Raw genomic sequence first — 15,044 nt, 5'->3', positions numbered from 1 at the left:
TTTAGCCAGATTTATGATGGACAATGAAGAAAAAAAGCTTAAACATACTATTTAGTACTACACAGGGAGTGGGAAAGCGAGTTTTTATTCACGAATATGAAGGACAAGTGTGTGTGCCTCATCTGTGGTACCAACAATCAGTCGACAAAAGAAGCAACACGGGGCGACACCAGCAGTTACAGGGATGTGATGCAGCTCTTGGCCACTTAATTTTTTCAAAGTAGCTCTCAGATGAGAAAAGGTTGGAGACCCCTGTTGTAACAAGTAACGTAAGACATTAGTTCTGCAATTCAAGTTATGCATTATTTTGTTACTTTTTCATTAAAAATGATCTGTTAATAAAAACAAATCACCGTATTTCTCTTTTCCTTTTGTTGCCACACAAACAGAATCTTAATGAGGCTCTGTTTCTCCTCCTTCTTGGCAGGTAGCTGCGTACCAGCAGAAGGTAAACACAGCCGTGTCAGTGCGCATGTGTAGCTAGCTAACTCAGCGAGTGAGATGGCAGAGAGGACAGCGTTTACTTTGTGGAAATATTCACATTATTCTGAATGTTTGGGTGAAAGGGACGAGAACAACAGGACGGTGAAATGTAAGCTGTGTCTGGAGAATAAGTGCTCGTCAGCTGTGAAGAGCTCGACTTCAAATGTGAAGAAGCATCTGCAGCTAAACACAGCTCCACAACACTGGTGGGGCTAAGCCTGGAGATATACTAATATTTTTAACCTTGCGTTCGCGTACACAACCGGCTGTGTCATGAACGTAATTATTCACACACTTGGCCATTAGGAGGATACCTCTAGAGGGACCACCAGAGAGCTCAGGCCATATGCACCTACCGTATGATCGGGATGTAAGCAGCAGACATGGTGACATCGAGGAGGTTACTGTTATGTTCTGAGATCACAGCAGAAAAAGCGACAGCCTTTCAGTGGACACACAAAGTTCTTGTCTTCAGAACTTTCTGTCATTGTTGTCCCTGCTGCTGTGTTGACCCTGTCTCATCCCCTCTGCCTCTGCACTGCCCCTACTGCTCATGTGCATACTGCATCCTATGTGCATAGCCGACGCTCAAACAGATGCAGGGAAGACGTGGCAGCCATCATGCACACATGGAAAATGTATCCCTGACTTAATCCTTAACCTACTGGCACTGAAAAACCAGCTCACATAAACCTGTATTAGTCTGGAGAACACAGTCTGACAGTCGGTCTGAGGTCTGCTGTTTACCTGAGCCCGGCTCGTGGCTCCCCTCCAACTCCAGCCCGGTGAAACTCAATCTGAGCACCACATGAATGCAGACCGAGCCGCACCCAAACAAAGCATGAACCTCCCCAGACGACATAATACCCGGGGTGTAATACGGCTTGTGCTGCTGTGTGGGAATAAACACTGCATCTGTAATTAAACTTAGAATAACAGGACTCACCTGGATCTGCTGTTTGATGTTTGAATACTTCCCTGCCTGCTGACATCCTGCTCTGTCACTCTTCATCATGTCAGGTGTTCAGGATGTGTTTAACTGAATCCTCTCAGATAATATTATTGTAACATCTGCTGGCAGCTGAAACAATGAACTTCCTGCTGCTGACGTTCATTTTTGTCACGTCACCCTCTGAGCTGTGGTGCAGAGCATCTGTGCATTTCAATTATGTTATCCATAAACACAGAACAAAAACATATTTCATTGCTTAATTCTAACGTCATCTTTCTATGCAGATAGTTTTGGATTTATTCGCACCATCAGGGTGTCCTTCAGGAGTTTAGCCATGATAATAAACCACCTGGATACTGATACATCATACATGTATTGGGTAGCAGTACACCCCGAACAGCTGTCACATTTGTTACATATGACATTTACTGAGTGAATTAGTGTGCTGTGTGAATGTTTTGTGTTGATTTTTAATGTCGGTGTCAGAGAGGATCTTTGCATTCAAAGGGAACTAATGTTTGATGCAATGACTAACCCCTCGATCCCACAGGATCTGTGTCCGGTGTGTTCCGTCTGCCCCGCGGTTCTGGAAGAACAAGATTGCGGGAGAACTACAGTGTCGCGCGTGCAAAATCATGCGATAACATCAAGTTATTTTGAAGTTGCATAGTTTCTGAATTTGGCCGTTGCAGCATGATTGGCCTTGTCGGCCACCGTACTTACTCTTAGAGAAACCAGAGCAGGAAAAGTGGAGCATGGCCTCAGCTAGATTCAAACTAAATCAAGCTTGGGTTGTTTTAATTTGTGCTTTAGAATATGACCGCTCTTAAATAGTCTTAAAATAATAGTTTATTTCTCTAATTCACAGAATATTTTTTCTCACATAAGAATGCTCACTCCTTCCATTCAACATCTAGCCTGCTCTCGTTTGTGTAGCGGGGAAGAAGGCACCGTATTTGAATTGCTTGTGTAAAGAGCACAAGCTAAAAATACAGCTCATTCTGGGCACAGGTAGGGTAGGATCAGCGGTGCAGAGGCTACAGTCTCCGATGCTGCGGCCCCGTATTCGACCCGGTGTTCGGCTCCGCCCTCGGCCCCACCCTGCGTGTCATCCCAACTCTCTCTTCCCCCGTATCCAACACTATCCACTCCTGTCCTCTCACTTAATAAAGGCATAAAAGGCCCAAAAAATAATTATCACAAATATAATTCCAATAGTGGTATTGTGATGAAGCAGAGCTCTCTGCAGGGATAGCTGACTCCCTCTGCACGTCTAAATACCTCCTGAGGCAAGTGGTGGATTCTGCTGATCTTATCCTTTAAACCTCCTGAAGGTTAAGTAACCTTTCTGCTCTGGGGCCTGCAGATCCTTATATTGGCAGGATGCAGAGTTTATCCTCTGCTCAGCTAACATCAGCAGCTGTGCACATTGTGCACTCGTCTCTTAAACTGAGGATTAAGGATATGTTTGTTTTCTCTCGACTCATTAATGAGATGGATCGTACTCTGCAGCAGATTGTCTTCAGCGCTGTTACTTATCCTGCAGAAATCCGACTCGGCAGGCTGTGACTCTGCGTGCAGGACGACAGCGGTGGGTTTCTGTGCTTTACAGATAATTTACTGTGTTGCTGGATACATCTGTTGAATTTTTGTATCTTATGTGTGAACTGTATTCTGATCAGAGACTTTTGTTTTTATGACTCTGCAAAGCTCAATGTTTGCAGGGTGTCTGTACGTCCGTCTGTCCGTCTTTGAATGCGTTCTCTCAGGAACAACTGGAGGACAGTGACCTCATGTCCTTTCCATCCTCCTGAACGAGGTCTTTTTGTTATACTGGGCTGGCATATTGATGGGATGCTTGTGTGCACTCTGGTGTTTTGATGACTGAGTTGTGTGTGTGTGTGTGTTTTGTGTCCACAGTATGGCAGAAGCCCCCTGCACTTGGCTGCCTACAAAGGCCACACTGAGGTTGTGCGTATCCTGCTCAAAGCCGGCTGCGACCTGGACATCCAAGACGACGTGAGTAAATCCATCCGACTGTCAGCTGCTACTTGCACTTCCCATCCACTTCCAGCTCTCCCACATCAGCCCGACTGGTGGTTTCCAGTGGAGTGCACATCTTTTTGCTTTGTTAGATCTACAACATTACTTTTTTTCCTTAACACAAAGACAACTGTGGTCTAATGACCTCCAGTGGGCTGGAATGGGACTCTTTCGACTGCCCCCTTGTGGGTTTGCCCACAGGATGCAAACCCCCCACAGACAGTGATAACCAGCAGTGCCAAATTCCTTCTCTGTGGTCAATGAGCTCCGCAGAAGGCTGCAGTACATCCTCCAGGACTGCAGGGGGCAGGAAGTGCAGACTGAAGCAGGAAGAGGAAGAGGAGGAGGGGAGAAGACAGAGGAAGAGGGATGGGAAAGAGCCTGGAGGATCAGGGAGAGAGAAGGAGGTTAGCCAAACCTGCTCCTACAGTGCCAGCTGAAAATTTTCCCCTCGTCCTTCCTTCCCACCCTCCACTGGCTTTTATCTGGCTTCCCCTCTTCCTCCTCTTCCTCCTCCTTCATTGCTCTCATGTCAAACCTGACCTGCTGTCACTCATCACTAATCTGCTCTGTGTGCAGGATTCCATTCATGGCTGAGCGTAAATGTGAGCAGGAGCTTTTCTTGGGACTCTTCACTCACTGCTTTCATTTCCTCACACAAACCACTCTTTCTTTACACAAACCGCTGAGCTCTCTAAAGAGCTACAAGAGCTGTGGTTTGTGGAACTGCTGCATGGGGACCATATTTACATCCTTACTGCTTGGGACAGTGATCTCAGGGATAAATTGCTTTTAATAAAGGGATTTATTTAAAGGTTGTTTTTTTATGTTTAATCCCCTTTTCATTTTGTTTAGCTAGTGAAAACAGGCTTTAATGTAATCCTATAATTCTTTCCACTTACAGGCTCAGATTGTTATTATGAGATGCTTTCTTTTTAAACCATTACATCGCTTTCTTCAAAGCCACCAGACTCCATTGACAAAAAAGGTAATTTTACCTCAAAGAACACAGGAGATGCAGGTCTACCCCTGTTTTTTGTGAATTTGTGTAACTTTGGTATTTTAAAAGGTTAGTTTATATCCAACACAATATTTGTGAAAAAACACAATAACACACACACAAAGTAGCTGACCAAGGCCAGCAACTGTGTTCTGTACGGTAAAATAAGTGTTTTTATCGATGGAGTCTGTTGTCTTTGAGGGAGAGATGTAACGCCTGTTTCTGGTTAAAAAAATCATCTTCCTCTTGAACAAAAAGGTGTCTCTCTGTCAGCGGAAAAAAATTACCTTTATCTATTACATTTGCCTGGTCTAGCATTGATCTCATTTATATGCAGTAATTCAGCTTAGTTCAAACTCCATGCACTGACATAAGACATCCATTCATGTGTTTGTTCAATTCAAGTAAGCAGGAAAGAAAATCCCACCAAACCCTCCTTTACCTTCCAGGCTGTGTCACTTTGATGGATGAAAATCTTTGTTTTTAGTAATTTTCTAGTTGTAATAATGCTGTTTGTTGATTAGATTTATGAATATGTGTGGTACTAAAGTCACACAGAAAGAATACTGTCAAGTTACAATATGATAAATAAGATACCAAATTTTGGGTGTTGTTCTTCATGTTTCTTCTCCTGTTGCTGAGTGCTTCAGGGACTCTCTAAAACACAGTGTCTCACCTTGCGGTGCCCTGTGTGCAATTTTATCGGCTCAGGTTGGGTCATCTGGTCACTTCTCAGATAAGTTATCAAAACTGTAACCTTAAAAGTATTCTAGGAAGCAAATTTTTGCCTTATGCTCAAGATTAAACCTGCAGGAGAGCTCAGCCTGAGTGTAACTTCTAGGGCTGGGTTTAAAATCTTTTAAATTTTTCAGATTTTCCGATTCGAATCAATTCTCATTTGAATGACCCAATATCGATTTATAAATCCGGGGATCGATCCTTAAAAATATGTGTAAAAACGTGTATGATCACTCACGTTTCTGAGCGCTTCCAAACGCAGCACGACTCAGCGCAGCCCCTTAAACATGGCAGTGAGGGAGACATGCCCGGACTTGTTTACTGCAGCTATTACAGAGACATCAGTGATCTCCGACGGACTCTTTTTATCTTTTGTGCGTCCATGAATATGTAAGTTAGTTTTGCACTGATGTTTATGTTACACTCCGTTAGCATCGGCTTTGGCCGCACGTGTATTTTCTGCATGTTGTTACACAATATGCCTCACCCCATTACTCTTAGTCTCGTGTGGTTTTCTTCTTTGCAAGTTGAAGCCCAGTTTATTTAATCAAAACCATGAGCCAGATGTTCAGACTAAAAATCTGAAACTGGACAAAACGTTAATAATCTGTCTGGTTCTTAAAATTGTAAATATTGTGTTGACTGCTGTGTGTTGTTAAATAAAAATGCATGATGTAACTTCTTCAGGGTCAATTCTTATTGTAAACATTAAAAAATTATGATAATGCACCATGTTAGAGGTGCATTTATATTGTAACTGAAATACCCCTAAACAAATCGATATCGAATCGAATCCGGACCTTGTGAATTGGATTCGAATTGAATTGAGAAATCCTTATCGATACCCAGCCCTAGTTACTTCAGCTGCGGCTGAAACTGCAGCTCTACTTCTTTTCAAATTGATTTGACCTCACTGTGAATATTCCCCTTTGACCTTTATGATATTACACTGGAAACAATCTACTACCAAAATATATCGACATTTAGAGGGACTGAATTATGTCCAACAACAAAAGTATACTCAGACGGGTTCGTTTATGGTTGCACGGGGCACTGCTACATTCTGCAAACCCTGGCCAGGTGAAACACTGTGTTTTTAGGGAGTCCTGAGTGTTTCTTGTCACATGTGGTCGCTCAGAGTTTTGTGTGTCTGTGTGTGTGTTGGCAGGGCGAGCAGACGGCGCTGCACCGGGCTGCTGTGGTGGGAAATGGTGACATCATCAGCGCTCTCATCCAGGAAGGGTGTGCACTGGACAGACAGGACAAGGTGCAGATCTCAGAAACACACACATACACACATACTGTATATACACACAGAGGCGAACGGCTAACTGTCAGAGAGAGAGGCAGAATTTCAAAGCTTCAAATAAGTGCATTAAAGCATCTGATAATGGTAGTGAAACGCGTGCCTGTAATCTGCTTAGAGTAGTCTCAGGGAAAAGAGTAATGACCTGCAGAGCAGAGATTATAACCATGAACACGGTTTTTACTTGCATTTGCTTCAAAAAGTCTGAACGTGCTGAATAAAGTGCATTAAACGTGTATTTTAGTTCAGACTTAGTGGTTCACAGCAATAATCCAGCCAGTAATACCAGGCATTATTTAATAAAGCCCTTTTCTACATAACTCCCTTACAGTTGGCTCATTATGAATAATCACTCAGCCACACATCCTGTTATTAGTGGTAGAACACTAAATCAGAGAGTCTTATATACAGAAAGTCTGCCCACTGAGACCCACGGGCCCGTATACGGGCCCAAATTCCATGTCGTCTTTAGAGCGTCATAACTCTTTGACGGTTTGTTTCACATAAACTAAAGAAATAGAGCTTTCCAACAAGCCCAAGCTTGCTTGTGTGAATTTTCGTTCCGTCAGTAAACTAAAGCGTAAAGGTGTAAAAAATACATGGATAGTCTCCTCTCTTTGCCTGGCGCGTTGCTCATCATCTTATGTATGTGTATAGATCAGTGCTCATCAGCCATCTTTGTTGCTGATGTAGACAGTCACGTTTCCAAATCGGACAACTTGATTGGCTCCAGTAGCTGCCATCAGCCTGTGTGTTATTCAACGATGCGGAGGCGAAAACAGAGTACCAGGTCAAAGCGAGACGACAGAGAGAGTCGAGAGAAGAGAGGGAAGAGATAAGTTTTCCAAAGTTTAGTTTTTATATAAAAAGATGGCAAAAATGGCAAAAAAGAGGTACAATACAGCCGAGGCTTTGCAGTTGATCTTTGATGGAGGAGATGTGGAAGAAAAATCCGACGACTCTGCGTCTGATGAGGAAATGCCCTGGCAAAAAAAACAAGACACTTCCTGTCAAAAAAGACTCTGGCCAAAAGAAAAGGCATAACTCATGAACAGTAGGAGCTCGAAGCTTCACATCACTTCTAGAACAATCCTAACACACGTGTGCAACTTGCAGCGTCAAGTTTATTTTTCCATCGTATGGTTTGCAGTTTGGTTTGCAATAAAATATGCAAAAAAAAGTTCAGTTTTTTGTTTTTTGTTTTATAGGCTGATATCCTCTATTGTAGTGTAGTGAACTCTCTATTGAGTGACATGTACAGTTAGCTGAGGTTGTGCTGATTCTGGGAGTGTGTGACACTTGATGATACTGTAAATAACTTTATGAGGCAAAATACAACGACATGCTAAAACAGAAATGTCCAGATGTGTGTTTTGGAGCATGGTGAGAATGAATGTAGGACTTTCAGACTATTCATTTCATGAGGGATGTGTGCTTGTTTGGTTTTAAAGTATGCTACATGAAGCTTCACAGAGACTCGTGTCTTTATTTAGTTACAAAAAGCCACATTTGAAACCTATTTTGTTTTTGTTTTTGTTTTGTCATTGAGAAAATCCATATTTTGTATCTCTTTATCTCTAACCCTGGAAACGAACCTCCTGCAGACGGCCTCAGGCGACCTCTGTGTGCATAATCATGCAATTGATGAAATGACATCACAATAATACAAGATGAGGGCACAATGGGCTTTTTTTCACAGCAGACATTCTTACATCCAACAGGAGGAAAAGCACAGGTGTTAATAATAACTTTAACAACAGTTCTGTTCTATTCAGGTGTCTGAGAAAGCCATCTGAGGCAGTCAGCATGCACACAAGCAGGACCATGAAATGGAAGCAGCTAAATGGAATACAGCCATCATTCACATTAAGTTGGATTAATCTGTCTGACTGTGGTTGATTTGTATCTTTCCTCCTGTCAGGATGGAAACACGGCTCTCCATGAGGTCTCCTGGCACGGCTTCAGCCAGTCGGTCAAACTGCTGGTGAAGGCCGGAGCCAACGTTCACGCCAAGAACAAGGTCAGTCCAAAGTTACTCCACTTTAGACCACAGTTTAGTCCTATAATCATTCAATCTATCCACGCTACATCTTTAAGGGCAATAAAACCTTTCCAGAAGTCATATCACATTCTCACTCTTACAAATGACCTCCACTGAAGGTCAAAGCTACATGAGACTCTGACTCTCTCCTCCACCTGTCTCCAGGCAGGAAACACCGCCCTCCACCTCGCGTGTCAGAACGGTCATGCTCAGAGCTCCAAGGTTCTCCTCCTGGGAGGCTCCAGGCCCGACAGCAAGAACCATGTAAGTCTGCAGGAGCGCTCCACTGGCTGCTGCTGCTGCTGGAGTCAGGTGGATAATGAGGTGGATGCAGACACACAAGCATCTGTCACATCTACATTTAAAGGGCAGCAAATATTGACCAGTCCTGATCCACTCTGTTGTAGTGTGAGACTTTTTATATTTTGAGTTTAAATGACATAAAAAGTTGTGGAATTGAGTAGATTTCTTCAGCCTACAGCAGTGAAACAGGCTTTAATGGCTGCAACATAAACCTTGATCAATCAAAGTGCGTCCAGTAACAGTTCAGCTCAGATTTTTCGGCAGAAGCTGAACAGCAAGGATGAAAGGTTAGGGTTTATCTGGTAGAAGTGGGATGTAGAGGGTTCATAGCATGATCAACTACTGGGAGAACTGGGAGTGCGTGGACAGAGTCTGTGAAAGGCAGTAAAGGAGATGTCAGACGAAGCAGTTAGAACAAGTCAGTGGATTTGGATGAGGAGAAATAATGTCAGTTGGGGGCCAAAATAAATGTAACAGTAATCCTTTGTTCCATGCCATTTCTTTTTCATATATATAACGATGGCACCAGGAAAAGTTGCAGTTTTTACTGAAGGATGTGATAGCACAAGGTTTTGGTGGGTGGTGAGAGCTAGCATGGAGGGGGCTGGTTCTGGGACGCCAGTGCTAACTGTGGAGCCTCCTCGAGGTGTTGTGGGCGTAACCTGATGAAACACCGGTGTGAAGGTGCCCTCTTGATGACCCTGTGGATGTGTTGGCTCTCACTGCCCATCTAACTACCTAAGTCCTTTAAGACAAGTGGAAGCTTCTGTTCCTGTGCTTCTCTTGGTCCTGGTGTTTTTCTATAAGTTGGACCACATTTCCCATCAGTCCCCCTGCTTTAAAAATGGTTTTGTTGTTTTACGTGTGAAGTTCATGTTGTTTTTTACCCTTGGCACCAGTTGGGTAATGGAACAGAAAGTGTGTAACATATTGATATTGGCCCAGTGTGTCTCCTGTAGATCTGTTGTTGTAGGCAGGTTAACATTTCAGCTCCTCTGCTATCATCATTGACACAGTGTCATTTTAGGTTATGCATCTTCCACTTAATATTTTGTTTGACATCTAAAGTGCATCCTCCTCAGTGGGTTTGCTCTTAATTATTGACTAACACGAGGATCAGTGTGTAAATAATGTAACCAGGAGCTCCCTGTTGTATTCTGGGTTGACTCAGCCTCCATTAACGCTGCATTATTCAGTATTTTATTTATTAACAGTTAAAAACATGACTTGTTTGAATTTGGAAAGACGTTCCCGCTGTGACTCATTAACATTTGGATGTTTCACCTGACTCTTTGGAGGGGTTTTTTTTTGCTTCTTTAAAGTTCATTGTTTTTGTTTTGCTGGGCCAAAAATGTTCTATCTTTTTTACTCTCACGGTATAACCTTGTTTCCAGCAGCAGCTTTTTTTCTGTGGAAAACTTTTAGCAGATATCTTTCCCAGGACAAAACATCACCTGTCCTGTGCGATCTTGTTCAGTTTGTGAGATATGATGCAAAATACATGTTTTATTGGACTGCAGATATTTTCTCCCGAGTGCATGATAAAAGCAAGCGTACATTAGACTTAAACAGATGGACAGAGACAGAACTTGATTAATAATGATTCTTTAAGGTGGTACTGTATTCACCACAACGACTGCAAACTCAATCTCTGAACCCATCGGCTGTCGTCTGATGATGATATATCCTCTGAGAGCAATGGACAACTTTTCGGGGCTTCCACTTGAGCCAGCGGTTAGAGACAAAGGACTTCTAGTCAAGACTTCCTTTTCTGTGCGCGTCTTTGTTTATAGTCCAACTTGAAACTTGAGAAGAGAGATAGATTGAATGTCTAAGAGCGGATTGTTAGCTGCACTTGCCTTCAGATGTCTGTTTATAGTAGAGCTGAACGATGCGCACATGTGCAGTAGTCGCATCGCAGGACGTGCGATAGTGAAGCAAATTGACTGAAACATATCAAGCTGCTTCTTTATTGTTGCTTAGCTCAAAAAAACTTGCCAGTTTCTTGTTTCCATGACTTTTCTACAGGAAAAGTCCGTCTGATATCACATTAGTGCAGCTCTTCACCAGAGCGCAGAGTGGAATGACCGCTGAGCTGCAGAGTCTGTGTGTCATCTGCTTGTAAACTGTAAACATGCATACACAGTTGTGTCAACAGGGTGATCAAGGCAGACGCACTGTTACGTGAGGCAGCTTAGTGACTATTTTCATTCTTGTTATCAGTGCTGGTTAACACTGTGGCCACATACACTCCCCGGCCACTTCATTAGGTACACCTGTGCAATCTAATGTAATCCAATACAACAGCACTGCCATGGATTCTGCTTTTATGAAGTTTAGTTTTTGTTTGTTGAAAGTCTGAAGAGTGTAAATTCAATGATGTTTATTACTGAGGCCGTAGTTAAAGGTGGTGTTGTACTGAACTACATTATATTGAGATGTGTCTCCCTGTTTACATACATGAGGGGGCCAGAGTAGTAGGAACACCTCTAAATATCGTGCAGCTCAGTACAGCCCCACCACTAATTATGACCTTGATGCTGAAGTATCATTGAACACCTCTATGACAGCTTAGAAAAAACGCCTGTACATTACAGGCAACATAAAAGCAAATCTTACGGCTGAGCTGTTGTATTGGATTACATTAGATTTTTCAGGTGTACCTAATGAAGAGGCTGGTGGGTGTATATGGACTCTTAACAGTGCGGACTTGCCATGGAGCGTTTACTTTTAGAGGCTACACCTGCAGCGCACACACACGGCGTGCGGTTGTGTGTGTCGATAGTAAGTGGGACAAAGTGAGCATTCGTTTATAAAAATTACCGTCACCGGGCTGGTCCCCGTTAGACATTATTGATGACATAAAATATAACTAATGTAGCCCACAAATGTGTTTGTATTTGTTTTATAAAGAAACGTGTCGCCCCACCTGAACTCTCTCTTTGCTTTTTCATAAGGCTGTCAGAGTTACTGAACCAAGAGTGACAAAAGTAGGAGGGTTTTGTTGTGTTAGAAGAAAGTAGACCTAAAAGTCCCAACTAATGAAAAGAATGATTGTTAATTGTTTGTTATGTTTATGAAAACACATCTTTTTTTGTTTATCTGGTATGATTTCCTGTATGTTTTTATATATAAATAAATATCGCAGAAGAAAGAGTTATCACAATGTCTGTTTTGTCCACATCGTGCAGCCCTAGTAGAGATTAACAGAAGCTAAAATGTCCATGAGATCTAGGACAGTGTTGTAGAGGATTGCGTTTCTCCTCTTTTGCTCTTCACACGGACTGTTTTATCTGCATGCAACCAAAGCCTGCTGATATTTGATTGGTCAATACTACAAACAGAAACCAGAACACTTCTGATACCAAAATCCAGTCCAGCGCCTACAGATCCTGCATACAAATGTAGATTACAACATGGCAGATGTGGATTTTACAGCTTGCTGCTCCGCCCCAAAATGTCCAAAAAATATTTAACGCTCCTGTGAGGAGCTTTTGGTTGTGTTCATTTTTGCGCTCCCTGTGGACAAAACCATACCGCTTATCTGTTTGCTGATTTTGTCCTGTTCATACTTAAGTGGTGGTTTTTAACAAAAAATCTCGCCCTGCTTTCTTTAACAGTCACATGTATCACTCACTTTAAATTTTTGTGCTGGAAAATGTAAACAAAGGCAGCGTGCAGTTAATCGCTTCGTCTGACACCTACCCCCCTGTCCTGTAAGTTTCTTCAGCCAGCAGCAGTGAAACAGGCTGTGATGGCTGCAGTGTCAAGTTGACTCCTTCACAGCTGAATCTAAGTACATTTATACTTCACCTGTTGCTGTATTTTTAACGACCTTTCTCTCTGATTTCGTTTTACCTGAAAGAACAGAAAACTTGAGCAGAAACAAACTCGACTGTCTCGACTTCTTCCTCTCTCACTCACATTTCCGTTATATCATCCAGGATGTCTTCCGGCTGTCTGCACTTCAGTCCCACAGTGCTGTTTACATGCCACAGTCGTCTTTTAATAATGAAACAGTGCACGGTACATTTGCACTTCAAACGCAACACGCAGCCTCACGGGGAAGCTGTAGTTACTCAGCAAACACACACAGGAGGAGCTGGTTGTTGTCATCGGTCTGAGCTGCAGCCTGAGTGCTGATCGTTGGAAGCTCACTGAGGAGTCTTTAATGTTTAAATCAGATGTTTGAGGAGCAAAAGTCACTTAATGTCACAGGAAGAAAGAATACTGACATTCTTCAGTTGGGTTAAAGATGACAGTAGAAATAAACACAGCTCACTTTGAGTGTTTGATTATTGATGCATTCATCTAGAGGATTGAAACCAACATCCTGACATTTTAAAAGCTGATTAATTTCTCATTCTTTAATCACTTATTCAGAAATATGCAAAAGTGTCTTGAATCCCTTGAATCTGTTGTGTGAAATCTTTTAAGCGTAGTTCAAGTCTTCATTTTACAATTAAAAAATGTTGTCTAATGTTTACATCTTTTTTTCCAGGTGGGGGACACCTGTCTCCATGTGGCTGCTCGCTATAACCACGTGCCGATGATCCGCATCCTACTGGGAGCCTTTTGCTCCGTGTCAGAGAAGAACCTGGTGAGTGACTGAGTGAGCAGGACGTGATTTACAAATACCCAAAGAAGAACACGTCTTGTCTGTTACATTGGAATTGGGATTATAAATGTAAAATGTGTAATATATTTGTTTTGGCTTCATGTTGGTCTCTCTTCAGTGGTTTATGTAGAAGATTTAAATGTTCATACAAGCACGAAATATAAACAGAAACTGCTGTTTGCATGATCTTGTTTAATTTAATCACATGTATAAAAAACCTTCCAGTTAGAGCAGAAAGTTGAGACTTATTTTTCTCTGTCATCATGCTTGGTTTGTTGATGATGTCATTACATTAACTTCTTTGGTATGAAACATGGTGATGAGTGGTGGACGTGATTCAGCTGTTGTTTGAATAAGTAAGGGTTCCTATATAGGGAGTCGGTTGTTATCGCGGAATTTAACCCTGACAGGTCTCTTGCCGCTTATTACCTGGATACCTACTTACGAAATCAATAGTTTATCAATAATATATATACACTACCAGTCAAAAGTTTGGACACACTTTCTCATTCACTTGTATGAGAAAATGTGTCCAAACTTTTGACTGGTAGTGTGTGTATATATATATATATACATATATCAGTACATATACATACATATATATATATATATATATATATATATATATATATATATATATATATTGATTTGTAAATTATTTTATTAAATTTAAAAGTGATTATCTTTCCGTTTTAGGTTTTAAAATTGTAGAATTGTAAAAATGAGCTAAGCTAGCTGTTTTTACTCACATTAAAATGAGCTAAGCTAGCTGTTTTTACTCACATTAAAATTAGCTTAGCTAGCTGTTTTTACTCACATTAAAATTAGCTAAGCTAGCAGTTTTTACTCACATTAAAGTGAGCTAAGCTAGCTGTTTTTACTCACATTAAAATGAGCTAACCTAGCTGTTTTTACTCACATTAAAATGAGCTAAGCTAGCTGTTTCCGACAGCACATTCACCGGACTTGAGATTGATATGATTACAGTTATTCCTCCAGATTATGTGATTAGAGCCGCATCCCTAGCAATAATCTGTTCGTCATAGCAACGATCTGTTATCAAGAAATAGCAGACCTTGATTTTAGGAACATGAAACATTTTAAAAATGACATCATGATAAACAACAACAACGTGTGTGTGTGTGTGTGTGTTTTTTCAGGCCGGGGACACACCGCTCCACGTTGCAGCTGCTCTGAATCATAAGAAGTCAGTACGTCTGCTGCTGGAGGCCGGAGCGGACAGCCGCATCTGCAACAATGTGAGCGCCTGCAGCCTCTTTCTACATCATTAGAAGAAGTGTTGCCTTTATTCATGTTCAAGTCAAACACAGTCTGTTGTGTAAGCAATCTTAAGCCATCCCTGCCTCCTGACATCTACTTAAAGGTGCAAAGGCAACATTACACACTGGTTATACAGTATTTTATGTGGCTGTTGGAAAACAGCTTGAACCTAGAAATCTTGGGGGGATCTTTTAATTATTTAATTTCAGTCAGACAGCACACGCAGTGATAGTTTGAAACGTTTATTGCAGCAGCAGAACATAGCTTGTGTCTGGCGTC

At 41.9% G+C, this 15,044-nt stretch overlaps 1 protein-coding gene across 1 annotated transcript in view; it reads left to right on the top strand.

Moving 5' to 3' along the window:
• Positions 1-15,044, top strand: part of ankrd6b (ankyrin repeat domain 6b) — a 29,117-nt gene that overhangs the window by 6,088 nt on the left and 7,985 nt on the right. The window contains exons 2-7 of the mRNA XM_069657293.1: positions 3,356-3,454; positions 6,385-6,483; positions 8,444-8,542; positions 8,729-8,827; positions 13,368-13,466; positions 14,645-14,743. Coding sequence (XP_069513394.1) covers positions 3,356-3,454; positions 6,385-6,483; positions 8,444-8,542; positions 8,729-8,827; positions 13,368-13,466; positions 14,645-14,743 — 594 coding nt within the window. The remainder of the gene's footprint in view (positions 1-3,355; positions 3,455-6,384; positions 6,484-8,443; positions 8,543-8,728; positions 8,828-13,367; positions 13,467-14,644; positions 14,744-15,044) is intronic.

Source organism: Semicossyphus pulcher, unplaced genomic scaffold, assembly GCF_022749685.1.
Source record: "Semicossyphus pulcher isolate SPU_LCO1_2020_fin unplaced genomic scaffold, fSemPul1.0.p SCAF_11, whole genome shotgun sequence".
Classification (NCBI taxonomy): Eukaryota; Metazoa; Chordata; class Actinopteri; order Labriformes; family Labridae; genus Semicossyphus; species Semicossyphus pulcher.
Note: the sequence above shows the minus strand (reverse complement) of the source record. Positions and strands in the feature narration are given on the sequence as shown.